The sequence below is a fragment of the Polypterus senegalus genome, chromosome 8 (assembly GCF_016835505.1).
Source record: "Polypterus senegalus isolate Bchr_013 chromosome 8, ASM1683550v1, whole genome shotgun sequence".
Classification (NCBI taxonomy): domain Eukaryota; kingdom Metazoa; phylum Chordata; class Cladistia; order Polypteriformes; family Polypteridae; genus Polypterus; species Polypterus senegalus.
The window spans coordinates 74,202,163-74,226,661 of record NC_053161.1 but is presented as its reverse complement, the minus strand read 5'-3'; the positions used below and the strand labels follow the sequence as shown (position 1 = coordinate 74,226,661).

Sequence of the window (24,499 nt, the reverse complement as noted above, 5' to 3'; positions counted from 1 at the left end):
CTCCTCACCTGCTGGTCTGTGGCCTTGGCCTTAGTGGGGGGAGCAGCTCTCACTTACGAGAGAGCATAATAAGCCCCTTTTGCTTTCCCCATAGGGACCAGTCCAATCCTGTATGCCCCTCCCATACACTCCCCATGTTTCTTTGTTCGCCTGGTTATGTGTTTTGAGAGCAGAGCTTGCACCAGGTTGTTACGAACTACAGGATGAACTGAATTCGTCCACAGTACTTTCCCACCTGGTTAAATTTCAGGTCCTGTCTCTTTTTCTTCTCAGATTTTTCTATCCTGCTGACTACACCACTTTCGCAAAAATGAATTGTAGACATCAAAGGTTTGGGGCAGCCACCCTTATATTATCTCCTAGCTGCAAATGGGTAAATAGGTTGTGTTGTTCACACGTCAGAGTCCAAAACAGAACTGATTTAGGTATGTCAAAATGGCAGCTTTAAAGGGCGAGACCAGAAGTGACGTCATCACAGACACCGGGGCCAGAAGTGACATTGTCATGAGTACCGGGCCCGGAAATTACGTCATCTTGGGCGCTGGAACCGGATAAGATTTCCTGTGAATGGTCTGCAGGGGATCAATCGAGAAAGTCAGTGCACCTGGCCACCCCCTGGTCTGGTGTGGAACTACTGTTATTCAGGCTCATTAGCTGCCTCCTATGCACACGTATGTGAAACAGCTTTTCAATTACAATCAGCCTTCTTGCTCAGCAGGTTCTTCCAGGACTTGCCCCTTTAATAGTGCATACTAGAACCATATTGGAACCTATTTTAATTTAGTTAGAGTTCAGCTGAAATATCTTGCTGTAGTTTTGAAATGTCCTTGGTCAAGGGAATTCCAGCACCAAGCAGATATCAACATATATGAATTTTGTGGATTCTGTTTCAGGGTAAATGATTTATATAAAAGTTCAACAATTCTTTCCTGTGTGGGAGTCCATTGCAGTGTATATTCAAAACAGTAACTGAATACAGTGTACATTGAAAAGTAATAAGTGTTCCCCATTTGTTCCTGTGTTTATAAAAACTAGCTATGTCCAGACATGGGACCTGCTGTAACAGTGGATCATGGGTTGAGTAATGAACCCTTTGAGAGTTTTAATTGGGACACATAGCATGTAACTTGCTGAGAATTAAGAGTTGTTCTCCAGGCTTTAGGAGGGAAATTATTTTTTGCTCTTTCCTAGATTGTTAGTATGGATTGAGTTAGTGTTTGTGAATTTGGTATATAATTTGGCCAACTAGGTCAATGATCTTGGGGCAAAAGTGTTTCATAAACTCTTGGTTGTAATAAGCTGCTGTTTTCTATTTTTAAAGCCCTTCAAAACATCCTCCAGTTCGTCTGTTTTGATTATTCCTTATTAAGTTGCTGGCAATCACCCAACATTTTATTCTCAATTGCTCTTTGGAGATTTTATCTTAGGCTTTTATCTGAGGTCTGTAATAGAAAATAAGTAGCTGAACATTGGTTGAGAATAGCACAGAACCAACTGTGTGCTGGTGGTAATTGTGCACCTCTAAGGCAACAAATGATATATGAATGCTGCAGTAGCAATAGCTGTAACAGGGATTAAAGTATTATTATTATGTATCATATTCATATAATTCATGCTTCATACAAAGGTAGTTACATTTTTGATAGTGTTATGGACTGCTCAGTGGTTAAGGGGGTGGCATGTGACAAGCATAAAAGACAGAAATATGACCAGGAAGCATCCATCCATTCTCTTTCGCTTATCCGAGATTGGGTCACGGGGGCAGCAGCTTGAGCAGAGGTGCCCAGACTTCCCTCTCCCCGACCACTTCTTCTAGCTCTTCTGGGGGAATCCTGAGGCGTTCCCAGGCCAGCCGAGAGACATAGTCCCTCCAGCATGTCCTGGGTCTTCCCCGGGGCCTCCTCCCGGTTAGACATGCCCCGAACACCTCACCAGGGAGGAGTCCAGGAGGCATCCTGATCAGATGCCCGAGCCACCTCATCTGACTCCTCTCGATGCAGAGGAGCAGCGGCTCTACTCTGAGCCCCTCCCAGATGACTGAGCTTCTCACCCTATCTTTAAGGGAAAGCAATTGTTTAATATTCCCCTAGGATGCTAGAGAGAAGGGGAAGAATTTTAAGCCCTATTCGGAAAGGATTACTATTATACCAGGTGGTGGTGCAAGGTAATTTTTACCGGAGAACCTCATTAATTTTAGTCCTATCTGAATCACTCCGGTCAGTAAATTTTCATGGACTGAGTGATCACATAGCAGTAAAAAAATTACAAAGACTTTTAACTTCTGGAAAATGACCGTAAAAAATAACCCCAGGCTAAACTACTCAAGTATGAATCGACATGCCAGTAAAATTCTGTCATTTAAATGATTTGAATGAGACTAAAGTTACAGAGGTCCTCTGGTAATAATTACGTTACCCAGTGCCTGACATGGAAAAAAAGAGCCGTTGTTGGACTCCTTGTTGTGCACGCTGAATAACAGGGGCTTCATTATCTTATATTCTCTAGGAGATTCATCGGCTCACTGATATACACAAGTTACATGGAAACGCATGTGGGTGAGGGGTGTCTCTCTTAGAGGGTCAATTGGACACGTTGTTCTTATAAATAAAAATGTTCTGATAAACAAGGGTTGGTTATGTAGACTGAACTGACAGTATGCATAAAAGGAATGGGGAAATGCAGATACAGAGTAAAGCACTGCTGGTAAATCACTGTCATTACACCATGTCCTTGTGTAAAACGTAATTAAGTCCAAATAGAGTTTAAAAATGACAAATATTCTCCAGTAATTATTACTTTCCTCACCTCTTGGTGTAAAACTTCTTCTTTTGGCTGCTCCCGTTAGGGGTTGCCACAGTGGATCATCTTCTTCCATATCTTTCTGTCCTCTGCATCTTGTTCTGTTACACCCATCACCTGCATGTCCTCTCTGACCACATCCGTAAACCTTCACTTAGGCCTTCCTCTTTTCCTTTTCCCTGACAGCTCTATCCTTAGCATCCTTCTCCCAATATACCTAGCATCTCTCCTCTGCACATGTCCAAACCAACACAATCTTGCCTCTCTGACTTTGTCTCCAAACTGTCCAACCTGAACTGACCCTCTTATGTACTCATTTCTAATCCTGTCCATCCTCATCCTCCATCTTTAACTCTGCCACCTCCAGAATGGGCTTTAATGTTACTGTTATAAGTTGTTCAGTTCCATTCCGTGCCCTCTGTTTTGGTGGGTTCCCCCAGTCCCCAAGTACTCCATATTCTTTTACCCATCTCACAAGCAGCATGTATGTCATTTACCAATGTGGGTTTGTCAGGAGTGTGTCTGTCTGTCTGAGACAAATCTAATGCTGCCAGGATGGGCTCAGGCTCTCCATAACCCTGTAATAGAAGGAACTACTCAAAACTGGGATGGATGGATTTAGACAGAAAAATGCATTTCTGCTTTCTCATCTGTTGACTTAACTCTCTTTCTTTTTTTCCAGACTCCTTTTACATTAACGTTAAGGTTATGGGATATCTACATCTTAGAAGGGGAGCGAATCCTTACAGCCATGTCTTACACTGTCCTCAAACTGCATAAAAGTAAGCTTTTTGTAGATGAAAAAATTGTCATACCAAACGGTGTATTTAACCTAAAAGTACTACATGAAAGTAATCTGTTTTCAGTGTGTCATTTCACATAGATTCATAAAATCAGTTGCAAAGCGTAAAATCTATTTAAAGGAAAAGACACGAGAAAAGCAACTTCAGTTTTGCAAATGTTATTGAAATGATGTTGAAATTATCTTGTATGTCTTATAACTATTTTTCCCTTTCCAATTTAGGCCTTTTATAGTACTCAGTATCCCAAATTCTTCATGTGTGAAGTTCAGCAGCTATTTTCTTTTCTGCGTGGTATTGTTTATACAGTTAGGTGAGAGATAGGCTTAGTTGCAGAAGGATCCAGCAGTAGGATTTGAGCTGGGTCCCATATGATTTCAAGTCTCAGATCCTTAACCACACTGTCTAGTGCATTTTTCTGAATGACAGTTTTGTTCTCCAGTGCAGCTTAGTCTTACAACCTGTAGGACTTTCCTAAGCCTTCAATGAATTCTCTGTTCCTGTCTTTATACTGCTCACTGAATTGGTAAAAAGCATTGAAGTTCTGCCCAGGGAATTTATTGCAGGCAGAGTGCTATGACATCTTTTGCTTTACAGGTATACATTACCCAGAACAGGTGTTTGAGAACTGCTGCACTGAAACAAAATGAACACGACAATGATAAGAGTATTATGGAATAATGTAAATCATACTGACCCTATTTGCCTTCCCCATTAAATTATTCATTATCTCAATGTTATACAAGAGCAGCCATCATGCTTTACTGATTCAATGATGACCGACAAATTCCTTTTTCAATACTGTTTAAAACAGATATAAAGAATATCTGCACCTCACTTATTTCTTAAACTCAACTTTTGTACATATTTCACATCTGTTTTAAAAGCACGCATGTACATGAACAGGTTAGAATTTAGTTTGTTGTTCTTTCCTTTTCCTTTTATTTTGGGGACTACTTTTCATCATACTAGTGGGCTTCACCCCCTGCTCACTTCGCTTCCCAACCCCGCTGGCCTGCGGTACGCGCCAGCCACTTCACATCTCTGCCGTTCACGTGTGTGGATTTCACTTTCACCAAACAACAAATCTTTTAATTCTCATGGATATGCCTCTTCATTGAGAACAAGCACTACTTTTCCCTGATGGCAACATGAATTATACAATCTACAAATCTCCGACTTAAAGTTTAAATCCGAACAATATATTCAATCTCTTTTTGCTGTTCTGTTATTTCACCGAGTAATAATTTCCTTTTGTTTGTGCTAATACAATCTTTGCTATCATTTTTTTGGGACTTTCAAATTTTAGTACTTTCATTATCTCTACCCTGCTCTGCATGTGTATCGTGCCAGCGTTTTTGAATTCTTTATAACGTTCTACATTGTCATCTATGCTTTGTCTTTCATTTTCTGCCCCGGGTGTAGTTAAATCTCTTGGCACAAAGTCTCGTCTCGTGGGATGTGAAAGTATCTCTCTGAAAAAGTCACGGCTCATCCCAGGCTAAAAAGTCTTATCTTGTCCCATGATTTTTTATTATAATAGAGAGATATGAATAGAATCTGCCTGGAAGTTCCTTGCTTAAAAAGTGTTTAATTTTGCTTGTATTCTGCACATATTTCTTACAAAATGTAATCTTTTACCTCTTGACCTAATCCTAGTGGCAAACCACCCACACACCTCAGTCCAGACAGCCAAGGACAAGCATTTGAACAATCAAGAAAAAATAGCCCTTACCTTGACATGTAAATCTGATTTACCTCCTTGAAGGAAACAACTGGGAAGGCACCATGTGTCAGCAGCATCACATAAGGTCTCTGGTATAACGAAAACAAGGTTCTTGTCTGAGGCTCAAGTTCTGTGATAAGCAGGTGGCCAAACCGTCCAATGGCTGATTTCTACCAACACAGCAATCAGATGTTAAACCAATGTGACAACAGCAGCAGGGTGTGGTAGCTGTCCATTTTATCATTGTATTTAAATGTTATTTACAACATAGATCCAACAAAATATACAATTTCATGTACTTTACTCCTCCTTCCTGCTCTGTCCGTCTATAGTCATAAGTTGTGGCAACTTCATGTCCTTCAGCCGTAATCATGTTTTCTAGTTTCTCTCTGGATGTTTACATTTCCAAAGAGCCTTGATACATGCAGAGTCTCATTTTCCCAGGTCAAGCTAAAATACTTGTATATGGATGTATATATGCAAGCAAAATCTATTGCTGTTATTTTAGGCAGTAACAAACTCTGTTTTTTTTTTGGTTTTTTTCTCAAATGGTTTGTCCCCACTCTGCTAGCAAATGTTCTTTATCCTTTCGTTTGGATTAAGTTCATCTCATTGCATTTGTTCTATAGTGGCACATCTGAAATAAATGTATTCATTCTCATTAAATTTGTGACTTTTTGATTTTGCCACTTACGACATTAAACATGCTCACTGAAAACAGTAATACCAAGAAAGCTGTCATTTTTTGGTTGTAAGTCCAATATTTTGAATTGATTTTGCAAACTTCATTTTTGAATTTTATGTTCTAACATAGCATTTAATTGTAAATTAATATATCATCTAAAATGTGATCAATTTTTGACATGCCAGCTGCTTCTCCTTTACCCTTAAACCTCCCAGAAGACCTCTCATTATTTCAGAATCCACAAATTCCCATTGCAGATTTGGTGCAGATATCCCACGTGTTTCTTTGTTCTGTCTAGCATTATAGTGTCTTATAATGCATTATGTCTCTTTTACATAGTTAAAAAAAATGAATAACTTGATAATCTGCTTAGTTTATGTATTCAACCCCATTTGCTTTACATTTTTAATGCATGTATGTATATTTTTTTCTAAGTATTTAAATACTGACGTGACACTGCTAAAGCAGATGTTATTCATTTGTGAGAAGCTACTGATCATTGAATAAGTGTGAATTATGTTGTCTTTATATTTACCCAAACCTGTGATATCAAGCAATTTAAAAGTCAATACATAAATAAAGAAAATGTCCACTTGATTGTGATTCCATTAATATTAACAGACTGCTTTATATTGGTTTTGATTTACTGTTTAGAGCACCTTATGAAGCTCTCAATGGAAGACTTGGTTGAGTTTCTACAGGAGACACTGTCCAAAGATTTCTTCTTTGATGATGACTTTGTAATTGATCAACTTCAAAATTCAATGTCAGAGCTTAAACGGTCAAAGCTGGACTTGCCCCCACCAGGTACAATATATAAATAAATCCATATTAACTGAATATTGTCATTTGTTAGTCTTATGCCATATTTTGTTTTTTATTGTAGCTCTTGTATTAGGGCACAAGTCAAGCTCTCTGGGGCCAGTGTGCTTTAAAACATCAAATGAAATAAAATGGATTAGAATATAAACTATGTCCAGCAGAATAAAATCAATTAAGTTTGCTGAGAGCTTTAGTTGAAGTGAATACCAGAATTCACTATGGCCCTTGAGAGCAGCCCTGGATTACTTTGGTGTTTTTTGGGGTTTATTTCTCTGACAGAACTATACACTATGGCTTAATGCTGGCTTCCATTGGAGTATTGTTTGATGAGCTTTTTTGATGTGACTGTCTTGCGCAGTGTATTACATCTGAAAATCCTTTGAGAAATGACTGGATAAAATTCTTCGATCTTGTAGCTACCAGCTGACCAGACAAGCAGAAAAGACTGAAAAGTCATCTAATTTTTGTGTACTTTCACATGTTTTTAAAATATAATTGGAACTACCACTGATGCTTAATTACTTGATTTTTGTAGCTTTTTTGAAATATTTCCTGTATTTTTTAATTAGGTGAAAAGTGTTAATGCATAACTTTCCATTGTATTGCATAACAATCAGTGTTCATAGTTAATTTCAGCTGTACCTGCTCATGTAATGTAAGCACATTCTGTACAGTTTTCTAAGTGAGTGACTCAAAGAAAGCTGTGATGAACAAAATGTACAGATATCTAAGACCTTGAACCCAGAATGATACAACTGAAACAAGTAAAGAAAAAGAGTAATTTATTACAGAAAAATAAATCCACAAAGGTAAGTATTACACAAGGAGTAGCAATAGTAACACATAACAACAAAAAACAAGAACTACAGAGGTTCTCTAAGGCCTATCTAAAAGCCACAGGGCCATCTGTATACCTCTATGGGAGACTGGCCTTCTTTACCACTCAAAACACACACTCACACTCCTTTGTACTTCATTCTCCATCTTTGTATATTTGTACCTTTGTACTTTATTTCTTCACAACATGACCTTTACTTTGCTGGCCAATGCGCTGCTCCTGACTCCAGGCTCATTTCCCTGATGACCTGATGGGACTTTTAAACTGACTTGAAGAATCCCTTGTGGGTCAAAATCCCGAACCACTTCCAGGTTCACTCCAGAAAACTGGCGAGCACAGGGGTCTCTGCCATCCTGAACTCCATGGTCCAAGAAATAAAAAAAAGGGCACTCGCTCTACAGGTGTCTGACAAACATAAAGCAGTATGCCTTCCTGTTGACAAAAATCTGAGAAGTTATACCAAACCTGCTTAATTTAGTTGAGGGTCACAGGGGGGCTGACTTGAAATATAATAAATGTACCCTTTAATTGAGCCTGCACATCTTTCAGGATGTGGGAGACACAGGGAGGGCATGCCTCCTCCAAAACAGACAATGACCGGGTGCAGACTTTGAACCCAGGATGAGGCAACAGTGCTAAGCACGGATTCACCAGATTGCACTACAGCATTACAATATATAAACGTATATTCTGAAACAATCTGAAAATAGTGCAATCATTTGGATTTATTTATAAGACTTGGATGTATGGATAAAATAATCAGCTTCCATTAAGGCTGTGTTATGTTACATATTTTTCTATGAATTCCATTTGAAATTAATTTTTACTAAAAAATGTCAAAATATAATATGGTATTTTTATGTATTGTTCTTCCATCAAGCAGGCTTATTTACAAAGGCATTGAAATGAATAAACTGATCCATCCATCTATCTATCCATGCATTCATTCTCCAACCTGCGCAGTTCACCTCACAATGATGGGGGTCACAGTATATCTAGGCAGCACTGACCACAAGACAAAAATCCACAATGGATGGGGTAGCAGTTTTCTGTTTGATTACATTGGTTTCTGTATTCTAAATTCCGTATAGGTTGTCCTTAAAGCACTCCTTCCAGGGAGAGGTGTGGAAAGACAGACATACTTTGTACGGTGCAAGGGTTTTGGACTTTAAAATAAGAATGCTTGCAAAGTACATTTTTAGAGTAAACTCTTTTTTCTATAACATTGTGAGAACCAAACTGAACCCAAACACTCATTTTAAATATGGGCAGAATATCTGAAATCACACTGTCTGCAGCACTGTCAACTTTGCAGTATGCATGCATGCATTTTTACATTTGCCAGGTAATGCCAATGTACAGGTATGTTTTACTTTCCCACAGACCTCATAGCACAAATGTTAGTTCTGTTGCCTCTATGTGGTGTAAAAAACAGTCCTATACTTGTCGTTTGTGTATCAGTGATGATCATGCCACACTCTACAGAATCCATTTTTCCTCTACCTATGATTTATACCTGTAAAATATAAAATATGTTTGAATTTTAACTTATCCAGAAGAAGATATAGAATATAGATTATTCTGTCAATTCAGTTTTTCAGTTCTTTATTTTGTGATGCGTATCTCATGTACGGCTTAGTGGTTTCTCTTGTTACAAAAGTTCCTTATAATACTTGTGCTTTTTGTGTATGGGTACAATAAGTGTGTTCATTTTTTATTTTTTGTCACCTAAAATAACTACATACTGTATTTGTCACATAATTAGCCAAATGAAATGTCATTTTTATGCTTTTGTTATAGGAAAAGAAGATGAATTTCCAAAAAGAACACTAGGACAGCTGCCGCCAGAGCCGCAGTCATCTTTCTCCAACCATTTTACCAATGGACAAAGCAATAATATAAGGTCTGAAGTTACCACTTCTAAAAGAAAGACGTCACCTGATCGTATCAGTGAAAAAACAACCAACAGAGGAGGTAAAGACACACTTGACAGACCTAATACAAAATCCCAGAAGGCATCTAAAAGGGAAGACAAATCACCAGGCCCTTCTGAAATGAATTCACAGAAAGTGCCATCTGGTCCAGATACCCAAAGGCAGCTTAATAATGCAGCAGCAAACCAGAATTCAAATGCAGCCTCAAGCACTAGAAAAGATTTTGGTCCAAGGTGGAATAAACCATCTGAACTGAAGCTTAACGAAGCAGTAGTTAAGCCCGCTGGTGGCAGTAGAGGAAGAACTCTAAATTACAGTGTTTCACCTTCTCCGTCCAGTCCTGATGACTTATTTCAAGCAAGGCCAAAAAGCAGAGGACTGATTGATGAAACTAAGAGAGGGTCCAATGCATCACAATATGACAATGTTCCCGGAGCGGAGTTTGAGTCAGATACCAGGATTGAAGAAATGCTGGAAAGGTCCACATCACGGAGTCCACGAAACAAATCAGCAAGTCCAACTAAAGTGCTCATCAGTGCTAACATGAATGGGCAACAGAAATTGCACAAGCACACTTCACAGTTTGAAAATGCAGACCAAAGATCCCCCACTAGACCACCACCCTCCTATCCTGGTCCTCCTGCTTATAACAACCCTCAGCAATACCCTTCTGTTTGGAATAACCAGGCACCCTACCCTTCACAGTACAACCGTGGCAAGGACTTTAAATGGGATGAGTTATCTCCTGACATGTCGCACAATGATTCTCTCCCAGTCAGGGACAGAGTGTTTGTCACCTCTCCCCCAACCAATCCTATTTTTGTCATGCCTGCTGAGACAAGCGCACAGTACAATTCTGTAAATTCAAATAGCTATGGTAGACAACCCAGCAAGTTTGCTTATCCGCCGGTAGATTACGTCACTGACATTAGGAGAAACGCTGAGCGTTTTCCTGCATACAGACAAGATCCTCATAGGCGGCAGTGGAGCCAAGAGACTGATGCAAGGTACGCAGGGAGTATGCCAAGGTCACCAAGTTTTCAAAAAGCTCAGATGTCTCCAGTGCGGGAGTTTGCTTTTCCAAACTCTAGCCCCCAGTATAGTTCACCTCAATACAGAACCCTTTACCCAGAATCCCAGCCTTCATCCAGACAACCGTACCAAACCTCATACAACATGCAGCAGTACAGGCAACCAACGGAAGGACTGTCCGTGCAGGAGTCTGTACTGTTGTGAGGAGTAGCAGAGTGGCAACAGAAAAACACACAATGTGGTCTCGTGACGATATGAGAAGAGAGGACAAACGACCATAAGACTTTAGAGCACGCATAGGTGTGTTCAGCATTCCTGCACGTTACCTTGTATTCCAACCCCTGTAATTTTACTTGAATTGAAAAACGGTAACTGATCTTTAATGTTGGATTCTAATTTGAAATCAGATACGTGAATTTTATTTTTAGTTTTAGGACTGGGAAGTCCAGTTCCATAATGATAATTCCAGGATTACCAAATGTTAAAAATCGCATTTGTCTGCAGGTAATCTGTTAAAGCTTTGTCAAGTGCACTACGATATTGGTCTCTCCGAAAAATAATTAAAAAAAAAAGATGGTTTCTCTTTTTCCTTTTTGGAGGAAGTAGTTCTCAAAGCCAGCACAGAAGAGTAAGTCCAAATATTTAAGACATCTTGTATCATTTGATTTGTGGATGTAATTAGCAAGCAATTCTTTACCAGAAACGTTGCGTTCAAAATCTGACCAGTGACTCTGTAATGATTTTTTACTATGCAAAAATGATTGTTCACTGTAAAACATATTGTTTTTGTCTGCTAATAACTAGTTTCCTAAATATTCTGTTCTTTTGATTATATTCTAAAAGCTTGTGTTGTAACATATACCCCACTTGGGGTATTCAGTGTTACACAGACTTCATCCGGTTCTTTAGATGCGTACTGTATGCCTTGTCTGTTGATTGTGTTTTTTCTCACAGGTATGTCTACTTTCTGAACTGTGAAATGGCCTGTGGAATGGCTGACATTTCCAGTGCTCGCTGAGAACAGACTGAAATCTGCAGCTACAGTACTTAAAGCAGCATATAGAAGGCACCGTGAAACTTAACATCATGACATTTTGATTTGTGTTTTTTTGCTTTATGAGGAACCACAGTTGTTTGTGTTACCAGTCCTGCAATGTATGCCTAACACTGTGTTTGTTGGTTGGTGACTTTAAAAGGTAAGTTGCCTAGAGGGATGGCTAGGTGGTACAAGAATAAGCATTCCCACCTCATGGCTCCAGATGACAGGGTCTCAACCCCAGCCTGGTCATTGCCTCCATTTCGTCTCATATCCCAAACCTATGTGAGTGGGTTTGAAGAATGAATTAAACTCTGACTAGCCACAACCCCATTAAGCGGGTTAGAAGGTGAGTGAATGGATAAAGCTGTGCCATGCTGAGTCCACAGAAATGCCAGCATGAGTTGGCTCCAATTGTTCTACGTAAATGTGATTTTCAGGTTTAGCCTTTATTTATTTATTTTTTTGAATTACATATTTAAATGCTCTCAAGTACTGTTTGAAGCAATGGCGGGAACAATGCCCATGTTCAACGGCTATTATACCTTTATATCTTTTCCTAGATAGTGTAAACAGAAGCGTGTGCCTTGATAATCTCTACAGTTCATTTTGTTCTTTTGCAAAATGATCATGTAGGTTGTTCACATATAAGGTAGTTTAGAAATTTGATTTCAGAATCATTCGGTGCATATCCCCAAGTCAAGATAGATGCAGGTGAACAGAAATCCACAGATACCTACTAAAATCTGTGTGCAGAATTATACACATTTCACGCCCTTAAAGGGTTGAGTTTCACACAAGGCAGAAACCTACTTAAAAATCAATGAATAGAAGTAAAGGGAGGCTGGAGCAGAAAAAAAAGGATGTTCACGAGGCCTATGGCAGGGCGCCATATTGGGGAGTCGGGCACTAAGGAGCTCATGCAGTCCTGGCTGTCACAGGCTTGGGAAGAATGTGCCTCTCTGATGACATGGTACAGGCTTTGTGTTGTTGTGTTTGTCTGCCTTTGTTTTTCTCGTATGAAAGGAATATTATTTAATTGTACCTTTTGGGGTTTTTATTGTCTTATTTGTAAACTGAACATTTTATTCTGTTGTTTAATTGCTGTATGTCACATAATGTATCCTCTTGTATAAAGTCTGTTTTATTTCAGATAACTTTTAAAATTATTATAACAGTAACATCTAAACTGTTTCTCATTGGTTGACACTGAACATTCCTTAGTCATTTTATTTTCTTAATAAAAAAAAGAGTACAATACGTTAGTCAAGTTGTATGCTCTGCACTCTGCGGTTTTCTTTTACATGTTCTTTCTGGGTGTTTCCCTCAGTTTCCTCCCACACCACAAAGGGATGTTTGTGTGTCCCACTGGTGGGTACGAGTCACGAGACCCCCTTAAGCTTTCTCCATGCACTGTTGTGATGTGTGCCAGCTGCTGATGGTGGAAGGCTACCACAGACCGAGCCTCATGTTTTATAAAGCACACTTGCACTTGAATTACTAGCATAGTATGCAGAAGATGGCATTTTATTAAACAAGAAAATGGAACTCTGAGACAGACGCCAGCCGTCCACTGTGTCAGTGTTTACAGTCTCATCAGGGTCAGAGTGTTGGGTGTAAATCAAGAACATCCAAAGCGACACTCAAAAATGTTTTAATCTGCTTGGGGTCATTTAATGTTTAATAACTCTTAATAAATCTTGTCTCAGATTCTGCGGGCGAGTGGATGTTATCGGTGGTTGACTCTGATTCCTTAGTCATTTTATTTTCTTCATTAAAAAAAGACCATAATCTGTCAGTCAACCTTCACTGTTCACTGATCCTCCATTGCTATCCTGTGCAATGGGAAATAAAGCTTAGGTAAGTTGCCTGAAATATGAGTTACTCTTTACTTTTTTTGAAGATGTCCTAAACCCAGTAGGATTATTTTAATTAAAATGGCTGTAATTAGCTCTGTAGTGCTGTGGTTACCTCTTTGATCAGAGTGCCCATGACGGGTGACCTCATGCCCAAAACTCCCAGGATAGGCCAAGCACATCCGAAGGTGAATGGCTCTTCTTATAAAGAAATTGTTTCAGCGCAAGTTGATTATTCATACTATATTAGAGCTCTCGTTTTTTTTATTAAATGTGTGACTTTTGAGCAGTAGGAACAGGACAAAGTCTGGAATGAGGATGTAGCCGCTGGACGTCTCCAGTTGAGCAGCAGTGACACCTTTATGGCAGCATTTGGAGCCCCAGCCCTGGTGGCATACTGTGCTATTTTGTGATTGAACTCAGTCCTTGCCTTCCTTTAAATATGAAGGGCTAATATGAATTCATTCAAACATTTCCATCAAAAGTGCTAAGTGCAATCACAAGCATACTACAACAAGGAAGGCCCACATTTGGCATGACTTCATCCCAAGGTGCTGCAGAAAAATTGATGGAGTTGGTGGAGTGCGGGGTCTTCGTGGTGGTATGGCCAAGCTCTCCCTCTGGTCAGCTGCGCACACACACAACACATTCCATGTCTCCGGGTCTTGGGTGGCAGTTTCCTGTTGTGTCAATACATTTGATGAATTAATGCTGAAAATACTTGACCACTAAACAACAGAGCCTCCATTTATAAAGCACCCACATGTTTCTTTCCGCTATCATAGTGGCACAGCTGTCTGGGGGAGTTTTTATGTTCTCCTTGTGTATGTAGGGTTGGTTTCCTCTTATATCTCTTAAGATGTGACGAGACAGGACTCGGTTTCCATTGCAGCCTCTGGAAATAGATGATGCTTGGCGTTCATCAACCTGATTGTGATCATACAGTAAAATGCTGAGAGGGCAGCTTGTCATTTCGCTTTCGTCGGTGGACAATGCTGGCCCACAGTACCACCTGCCCACAGACAAAAAAGTGAATATAAAATAAATTTCACTGATTTTTATATAGCATCCCTCCTACACTCATGGCCAACACAATGAACTTTAAACATAAAATATACCGCACACTGTAAAACAATGTCAACAAAATGGCGCTATACCAGCGCTTAACCCAACACACAGACACTGACAACACGCTTTAAAAGCACCAAGAAGTTGTTTAATTTCTGTTCTTTAAATAAATAGTGCCCAAAGCACCTCCACCACAATAAACAAGCAATAATATTTACTTCTCGAAATCTCTCCTCCAAACCTCCCAGCATGCTCTGTCCTTTACCTCCCAACTCCGGCTTCTTTACTGGGTCTCCAACAGTCCTTTTAATAATCCTTGACCCTGAAGTGCTTCTACTCTTCTGTCCATGTGACTTGCCAGCACTTCCAGGTCAGACAGAATTAAAGTTCTTTAATCAGCCCGCAAGTACTTCAGGGCTCCCAGCCACATGACTTGGTAGTACTTCCGGGCTATGGATGAGGCATGGCTCCTCCGGTCCTCTCACAGCTCCTCCTGACGGCACCCATGGTAACCAACAGGGCTGAGCAACCAAACCCCAAGTCCCAAGATGCCCTGTGGGAATCCGGGGAACCGTTACACTCCAGGGGAATTGCCATCTAGCGTTTTGGGGGAAGTAGGGCCCTTGAAAGTCTGCCTTCCTCCATCCTTCCATCGCAGGGGTTGAGCTGCCGACCTTCTCTTACATCTTGCTGTGGTCCTGTAAAAACCAGGGTCGTGATGTCGCTGTTGTCTCATGTGCAGTTGCTCTCATGGAGGACTCAAATTCTTCTTCTGAGTTGCCATAGACCTCTTGGTGACCTCCTTTATTAAAGCTCTTGTTGGAGGATAGCCAGGGGTCTCATGCATAAACGATGCGTACGCACACAAATGTTGCGTAAGAACGTTTCCAAGTTCAAATCGCGAATTATAAAACCTAAACTTGGCGTAAAGCCACGCACATTTCCACGGTACCTCATACCCTGTTGTACGCAAGTTCTCCGCTCGGTTTTGCAGACTGGCAGCACCCAGCATCAAAGCAGTGCTACTGTTCCTGTGTGGTTACCCTTTCTTTTTCAGATTCACATCCCTGACGCGGCTTTATAAATACACTGAAATTAACTGTATATTGTTTATTAGTTTAATGCATCTGATTGTAATTAACCTGTAACAATATAATGGTCCACAGAATGGTCAAACTATTCTAGATATAATAGCTGCTTTAGCGTTGTTACTCTCACTGCACCTTCTTCTTTCAGCTGCTCCCATTAGGAGTTGCCACATCGGATCATCTTTTTCCATATTACTCTCACTGCACCACTCAGAGTATTTATATCACTGTATCTGAGTGGGAATCACAGCAGCAGCTGATCGGAAAGAGAATTATTGGTATACAGCATCAGGCACACCCTACCTCAGCCATTCGCTATTTGAACTGGTCTCATCCAACCAATGCTTCAGAGCCTTTCCTGTTCGAACCTCGCGGTTCACAAACAGTTTCATCCCAAGAACTCTAAACACGCTCAATCAGTCCATCAAGTGCTCCTTGTAGAACGCTTTTTACTTATAAGTACAATCACCTCACTGTAAACCTGGGATGCAGTTATAATATTGCACAACCTGAGCCACTTTATAAAGCATGTATTTACATATGATGACGATATAATTTTAAAGATGAAATGCAGCAAAATATGTTTATTATATTATACAGATAAAATTTTATCTTTATTTAAATAATCTATATTGTTAATAATTAAAGGACACTGTGTCGCTACGCTAGCAAGGATCTGGCGCTCCTTTCATGGATTGTTCCTGCCTTGCACTGTATGCTTCACTGGGACTGGTGTGAAGTATAGAATAATTAAACATGTACTACGAAGATATTTCAATGTTCCTTCAACGTTTTGAAGAATCGGTGCTGTAAGCTTACAGATGGCTTAACATCTATTACAGAGCTGATTGTGTGGTGATCGGTTACTTGGAGAAAGAAAAGTATGGACAGGAATTGGAGGTTAGTACGTTTGAAAGAGACAGTACTGCAGGGGCGGCCTTAGGCATGTGCAAACTGTGCACCTGTAGAGGGCGGTCACGCCAATATATATTGAATATAAAACAGAAAGAGAAAATAACGACACAGCTAAAAACGCAGCAGCGAATTTCGGCAAAAGTTAAACGCTAGTGTCATGAGCACGAGGTGGCTATGCAGTGTCTGCAACGGATGTGGCCATCCACCGTGTATAAGATACCATATTGACATTGGCGGGCGAAGGGGCCACTGATTCTTTCTCTGCCCAGGGCCACCACAAGCCTAGAGCTGCCCCTGAGTACTGCTGCAATAAATGATTTCATTGAAGGTCGCACACAATCACTGTGCCACCCTGTTCCCATGTTTAATAACATGCTTTAACTCCTATCATGAAAATGATATCATGCATACCTCTCAGTATTTTAATTATTCAGAGAGTTATAATTTCACGAATGTAATGGATTCTGTGTCCTGATGGATGAAGAGAAAGCCCGCATAAGAATCACGTAGTGATTCACACACAGAGCACACAGAAGATAAAATACAAAACAAAGCATTTAACGTGCTACTTTAGTTACGATGGGATTTGAGAAACTAGTAAACGATTTTAAGATGAAGTTTATGATGTTCTACTTTAATGATAAAATAAACTAAGTGATTAAATAGGTACTTCTCTGTACCCTAATAAGCTTTCATATGACACTCAGATGGTAGGCTACGACTCGCCTTTTCACGGCAACTTTGATATCTGACAACTTCTTTTTTATTTCAGGCATTGGGCGACTTTGTGAACTTGATCTTTCGAGTTTATCCGACACGCTATGTCAGTCGATCAGCTTCCTTTTGTTGTTTGTACCACTGTTTAAACCAACAAATAGTATGTTTTTCCTTGCCTCCACTTGAAATTCTTATATTTTCCCCTGTGCTTTTGCCATTGCCTTTTCACAGAACACTGAGCTTAAGGGCTATTTATATTGATTTGCATATTCAAAGAGGCGTAATTCTAGGAGGAGACGAGGTGGGACAGCAAGCACGTGCACGAGCGTTACTTTTCACACTGATAGGGATTTATGTAGCGGAGGAACGCAGAAGTGTGCGAACACACAGATTTATGTATCTGGATTTTTCTGCGCATAAGCACATTTTGGCTTTTGTGCTTACGTCATGTTATAGTGCGAGTTCTACACACGGCGTTATGCATGAGGCCCCTGGTCTGGACAGACTCACAGTTGCTTAAACAGTGGACCACACTGTGCTTTGACGTTTGTCCAGTGTATTGGTAATTTTCTTAGGTCATTGTCCTGACTGGTATAGTATTCTTCAAAGACTTTGCCTCAGATCTGCTTTAATGTGTTATTTGTTCATTCTGATGCCTTTTAACTTTTACCAGATTTTGGATGAAGACATGTCAAACTGTGGTGCAGTGGGTCCACAGCTCAAGTCAAAAAGGCCACTTTTGTAATAAATAGTCGCCACACTCGCGGCTTAGAGAGAGGGTATGGTAGTGTGGCCAGAGCGGTTCCCAGGTGAATTCGTGATGCGGACAGTCCCCACTTAAGTGCACAGGAGAGGAGTCGTCTGCATCCGTAATTTTTGCTGGGAGCTGCTAATTGCCACACCTGATCCATGTCCCCGTAATAAATAATAGAAGCACAAGGCGGATGGGGAAAAAAGATAAAAAGGAATGAAGGTTAGAAGTGAGAAGAAGGCGGCAGGAACAAGAAAGCCGGTGTGTGAGAGCGAGAGCAGGTTGGACGGTAATGCAGCTGGTAGGAGAGCCCCAAAGGAGTGTTTGGCCAATTCTCGGAAGGGGGCTGATTGAAGCAGTCGATCCAGCTGAGCAGTTTTGAGGAGCTGGAGTGACCAGCAGAGGGGTTGACGGGCCGTTGAAGGAAGTGGAGTCAAGGAGGCTTTGGGCATGTTGAGCCCTGGCCGCTGGGGAAGGAACCCAAGTCTCGGTCCGGCTGGAGCTCGACGTAGCCGGGGATCAGAGGGCTACCAGACCAGAAAAGGAGGAGCTGCATTTGCTGGTTGGGCAACTCCCATGTTGCGGGGGCCCGAATGGGAGAAGCAGGAGAGCAGCCAGTAGAAGAACGCACCTGACTTTAGTTTTAAAGAAAGACTGCCTCCAGCCATTGTTTTTAACTTCGTTGTTTTAAAGGAATTTCTTTTTCTATTGTGTTTTTAACCTCCACCCTTTCACCTGTTTTTATTGAATTATTTATTTGAAGATTTCCGAGACACTGCACTATATATTTGACCACTGTTTTGGTTTTGTTGATTTTAATAAAAAGTACATTTGCACTTTTTGCACCACCCCCTTGCTTCATGGTTGATGTCTTCACTGCCTAGCTCCTCAGTGCCATTACCGACGGTGTCGGGTTCGAGAGCTCCCAGAAGTAAGATGGGAGCTTGGAGCAGAACCCACATCGTCACACAAACCTGTCCAGTATTAGCTTAAGCCATCATTCCTTGCTATTTAGGCTTGTCTGTACTCTTATTATCTGAACCACAGATGTGTTTGCAGTTATGGGCAGAGTTTGAAATTCTGTGCGTTTATTTTATTAAATGGAGTTTTTTTTTCCCGTGTTTCATATTTCATTTGTGCTGCTTAATATCTATAGTGTACTTTTTCTTTTTCTTTTTTTCCCCCAAGTAGTCAGTGCCAGGGAATGTCGCTGAACAAGTGGGAAAACAAGCAAGGAGTCCATCAGGTAAGTGGGGTTGTGTTTTCAATGAAAAAAAAAATGTATTTTAACTCATTCCCAGTTATCATGGCACTGAAAAGTGGCAGCGTGTTGTATCTTCAGACATTTAAGGAAGAATTTCACATGAAAATAACACCAATGATGCAGGAAATGAGATGAGAGCATGTGCTTTTACATAGCACTGTGGACATGTAGAAATTTGTGTGTAATAAAAACACTTAATCTTTTACATCTTCAGCACCTTAACATGGTGTCTATGCCTGTGTATTAAAAGATTGTTAAGTCTGAATGCCTGTGCTACTGCAAGATGAAGTGAGATAAGGCCTGTTGGCAGCAGAGGTGCACTCATCCATTTGTTTTAAACCTAACTGTCCTCCAAGTACATCCTCAGAAATTAACGCAACGAGTGTGCAAATTTCAGTACCAGCCAAAAATTGGGAGCGCAGTGTGTTCAAGTTGGGATGTGACGTCAGAGTCTCTGTTTACTATCAACATGTGACAGCAAGCCTACAGGATCGATGTGTCTGCTTTGATGTTTGATGAATGGTTTGGTGTGATGAAGCAAAATGCTGACAAACAAATGCATTCATGGTGCTTAGATATTCAAGCGTCGCACATTCCCCATCGTAACGACAAGATATATTTTGAAGGTCTCACATACCATCTTCTGTGCTGTCTTTTTTTTTTTTTTTACATTTTCACAACAGAATCAAAATATACGACAGCATATTTGAGCCACAGAGAAGGTCCGTTTTGTGATTAAAGTGGAAATTTTGGCTTTAATCTTGAAATTTCTAGTTTAATCGCAGTTTATTTTGTCATTAAAGTAGACCTTCACAAATGTCATCTTAAAACCGACCCAGTTGTTAATCACTACATGCTTCTGGGGCTTCCTCCTGAACTGATGGCAGCGGCAGGCAGCAATTGCCACACAGAACACATTCCATTTATGATATTCCAGCTCTCTGCACATTTAAAATCCTACGATTTATACTTGACATCACTTTCATGATGAAATGCATAAAAGTACATATGTTATATTTTACAGGCGAGTCGTCAACTTCATTTAAATAATGAATACTGATAATAATTACACACGATGCTGGAGCGGTAGGTTTGGATTTTTTTTTCTCCCTAAATAATAAAAACCATCATTTAAAAACTGCATTTTGTGTTTACTTGTGTTATATTTGACTAATGGTTAAATGTGTTTGATGATCAGAAACATTTTGTGTGACAAACATGCAAAAGAATAAGAAATCAGGAAGGGGGCAAATAGTTTTTCACACCACTGTATATATATCCATCCATTATCGAAATCTGCTATATCCTAACTACAGGGTCACGGGGTACATCTCCCCAATACTGATCCTCTTAAACCCCGGTACTCCATTTTAAACAAATTACCTGATGTATTTAAAATAATTTCTCAACTGAGACCCTCCACCTGCGTCCTTGACCCAATACCGACAAGTTCTTTCAAAGAAGTATCCGGCATGTTAATTGATAGTATTCTTGACATAGTAAACTCATCATTAGATATGGGGGTCTTCCCAGACTGTCTTCTCCTCTGCTTTTGAATATTTTCGACCCATTTCTAACCTGCCTTTCTTAAGTAAAATCCTAGAAAAAACAGTCAGTGTGCAACTAAATGATCACTCGAATAAACATGCTGTTCTTGACAAGTTTCAGTCAGGTTTTAGAACAAATCACAGTACAGAAACTGCACTTGTTAAAGTAGTAAATGGCTTGTGGGTAAATGCAGACAGAGGTCGTTTATCTGTTCTCAACCTCTTAGATTTGAGTGCCGCATTTGATACCTTTGATCACAATATTCTTAGAAATCACCTTAGTCAGTGGGTGGGCCTCTCTGGCAGGGTCTTAAATTGGTCTGAATCTTATTTGACAGGTAGAAAATTCTTTGTTATTTGTGGTAATTATACTTCAAAGACACATGATATTCTATATGGTGTTATACAAAGATCTACAGTGCATCCGGAAAGTATTCACAGCGCATCACTTTTTCCACATTTTGTTATGTTACAGCCTTATTCCAAAATGGATTAAATTCATTTTTTCCCTCAGAATTCTACACACAACACCTCATAATGACAATGTGAAAAAAGTTTACTTGAGATTTTTGCAAATTTATTAAAAATAAAAAAATTGAAAAAGCACATGTACATAAGTATTCACAGCCTTTGTCATGAAGCTCAAAATTGAGCTCAGGTGCATCCTGTTTCCCCTGATCATCCTTGAGATGTTTCTGCAGCTTAATTGGAGTCCACCTGTGGTAAATTCAGTTGATTGGACATGATTTGGAAAGGCACACACCTGTCTATATAAGGTCCCACAGTTGACAGTTCATGTCAGAGCACAAACCAAGCATGAAGTCAAGGGAATTGTCTGTAGACCACAAATCTGGAGAAGGTTACAGAAAAATTTCTGCTGCTTTGAAGGTCCCAATGAGCACAGTGGCCTCCATCATGCGTAAGTGGAAGAAGTTCGAAACCACCAGGACTCTTCATACAGCCGTCCGGCCATCTAAACTGAGCGATCGGGGGACAAGGGCCTTAGTCAGGGTGGTGACCAAGAACCCGATGGTCACTCTATCAGAGCTCCAGACGTCCACTGTGGACAGAGGAGAACCTTCCAGAAGGACAACCATCTCTGCAGCAATCCACCAATCAGGCCTGTATGGTAGAGTGGCCAGACGGAAGCCACTCCTCAGTAAAAGGCCTGGAGTTTTACCAAAAAGTACCTGAAAGACTCTCAGACCATGAGAAAAAAGATTCTCTGGTCTGATGAGACAAAAATTGAACTCTTTGGTGTGAATGCCAGGCGTCACGTTTGGAGGAAACCAGGTACCGCTCACCACCAGGCCAATACCATCCCTACAGTGAAGCATGGTGGTGGCAGCATCATGCTGTGGGGATGTTTTTCAGCAGCAGGAACTGGGAGACTACTCAGGATAAAGGGAAAGATGACTGCAGCAATGTACAGAGACAAAGAGGAATGGGCGAAACTGGCCAAGGACAGAAGTGCCAAGCTTGTGGCATCATATTCAAAAAGACTTGAGGCTGTAATTGCTGCCAAAGGTGCATCAACAAAGTATTGAGCAAAAGCTGTGAATACTTATGTACATGTGATTTCTCAGTTTTTTTTATTTTTAATAAATTTGCAAAAACCTCAAGTAAACTTTTTTCACGTTGTCATTATGGGGTGTTGTGTGTAGAATTCTGAGGAAAAAAATGAATTTAATCCATTTTGGAATAAGGCTGTAACATAACAAAATATGGAAAAAGTGATGCGCTGTGAATACTTTCCGGATGCACTGTACATGTCACCTAGTGAGGAAAATCCTTAACACAAACATAATCCCCCAAAACATGCAATATACACACATATCACTGCCCTGTGCTATGGCCTTAGACCACATAGGTGGGAGCACAAGGACTATCCTGAAATAAATGTTGAGTGATAATAATAAAGACTATCAAATTAAAAGAGCTCAGTTGGAGGTGAAATGCCTAACTGATTATGAAACAGGCTGGCACACAAACCAGCAGCCCCAGAAGGTCCTCAGCATCATAGACATATATAGATAGACACCACATTCACTGTGTTGCCCAGCTGACACGATACATCAGCGCATCCACCATATTGCGAGTGGCAAAAGTGCTATTTAAACCAATGCAGGTAGATGTGGAAACCGGGTTTTCTGCTGAATAAACAATAACTTTTAAAACAGTATCGTGTACATACAACAGATTTTGGCAAACCGTTTAAATGTAATTATTTATATCCATTTATACACTAATAATGACAATTATTAAATAATAATTATTATTATTAAATAATTCCTCCCATATAAATAACATTTCTTGGACTGCCTTCTTCCATTTCTGAAACATTTCTAGATGTCCTGTTCTTACGCAACACAGTACTGAAGTATTTGTCAATGCCCGAGTCACCTCACGTATAGATTACTGTAATGCTGTTCCATCCCACAAAAACTTATCTATTGCTTACAACTTCTTCAAAATTCTGCTGCCATGATAATAACCTGCTGTTCTAAATCCACTGAACATACTACACTTATTCTCTCTCAACTTCACTGGCTCCCTGTTAACTACAGAATACAATACAAAATACCGCTCTTAACATTTAAAGCTCCACCCTACCTCACTGATCTCCTCCAGACTGACACTCCCTCTCGCTCACTCAGATCCTGTAATTTGAGAGTATTCAGTCTGGCAATATGGTGCAGCCTTAGTTTGTGGAAGACAGACACAACTAAAGACACGAGCATAAAATGATGGTTGTCAGTTTCAAATTGTGTTTCCTCAATGTGCTCCATGAGAAAAAAACACATCATCTGAACCAATCTCAGCCCGAACAAACTGATCGATCAAAGATACACTGACATCTTGCCCTAATGTCAACTGTCAGATAACACGCTCAGCTACCTTGACCACCTTGACTGTACCCTCGGAAGGAATCATCAAACCTCCTTTGTTTTTTAATGTAAGCAAGTGGTAGCTTTGATCGTATGATACCGGTACAGCATTTGTTACCAAACTAGCATGGCACACATCATAGGACAGCTTTCTCAAAATCCAGTCTAAGGGCTACCTCCCACTGCTTCCTGAGGTGGATTTCTTTGGGAAACCTGCAGAGTTTAAGAAATGTTAACAGCTAACAACAATCTACATTGTGACTAAATACATTTAGCCAAAACGTTGTTTGGAGGCTCACTTGAGCACATAAATGCATAGCTTTGCTAGCTTAGCCTGGCGTAGCTAAAGTTAAGATTATAAAACGTGATTTTCTAATGGCCAAATATAACCAAAACAATTGTTCAGCCTTACCTATGAAATGTAATCCCCCGGGATGTGATTCGCAGCGTACAGCGGTTTGTACAATCCCAAGCAGCACATTATCCATTACTTCACTCCACAGCAGTGCCACTCGTAATATGGCGGCGACGTTGACTTACGATGCTGCCGGTCAGGCGGCGTCTAGTAATTCTATGTCTATGCTCAGCGCTGCCTTCGAAGTCCACTCCTATCCAGCAGTAGAAACTTCACTCCGTTGAATTTCACGGCGTTGTTCTTAAGTTCTCTCCGCCGACCGCTGGGGGCCGCAGATGAGCAAAGCCATGAGGTCACTCGGCGTGTTGTTCTTCCAGC

The 24,499-nt window shown here is 40.4% G+C and overlaps 1 protein-coding gene across 3 annotated transcripts in view; it reads left to right on the top strand.

The window, feature by feature from the left end:
* usp6nl (USP6 N-terminal like) overlaps positions 1 to 12,935 on the top strand; it is a 270,213-nt gene extending 257,278 nt beyond the window's left edge. The window contains exons 12-14 of one of the 3 annotated variants that reach the window (XM_039761301.1): positions 3,482 to 3,581; positions 6,665 to 6,817; positions 9,471 to 12,935. In XM_039761301.1, the coding sequence (XP_039617235.1) occupies positions 3,482 to 3,581; positions 6,665 to 6,817; positions 9,471 to 10,840 (1,623 nt within the window). In that variant the 3' untranslated portion in view covers positions 10,841 to 12,935. The remainder of the gene's footprint in view (positions 1 to 3,481; positions 3,582 to 6,664; positions 6,818 to 9,470) is intronic. The other 2 variants (XM_039761302.1, XM_039761303.1) reach the window with 2 other exon arrangements.
* Positions 12,936 to 24,499: the final 11,564 nt, after the last annotated feature.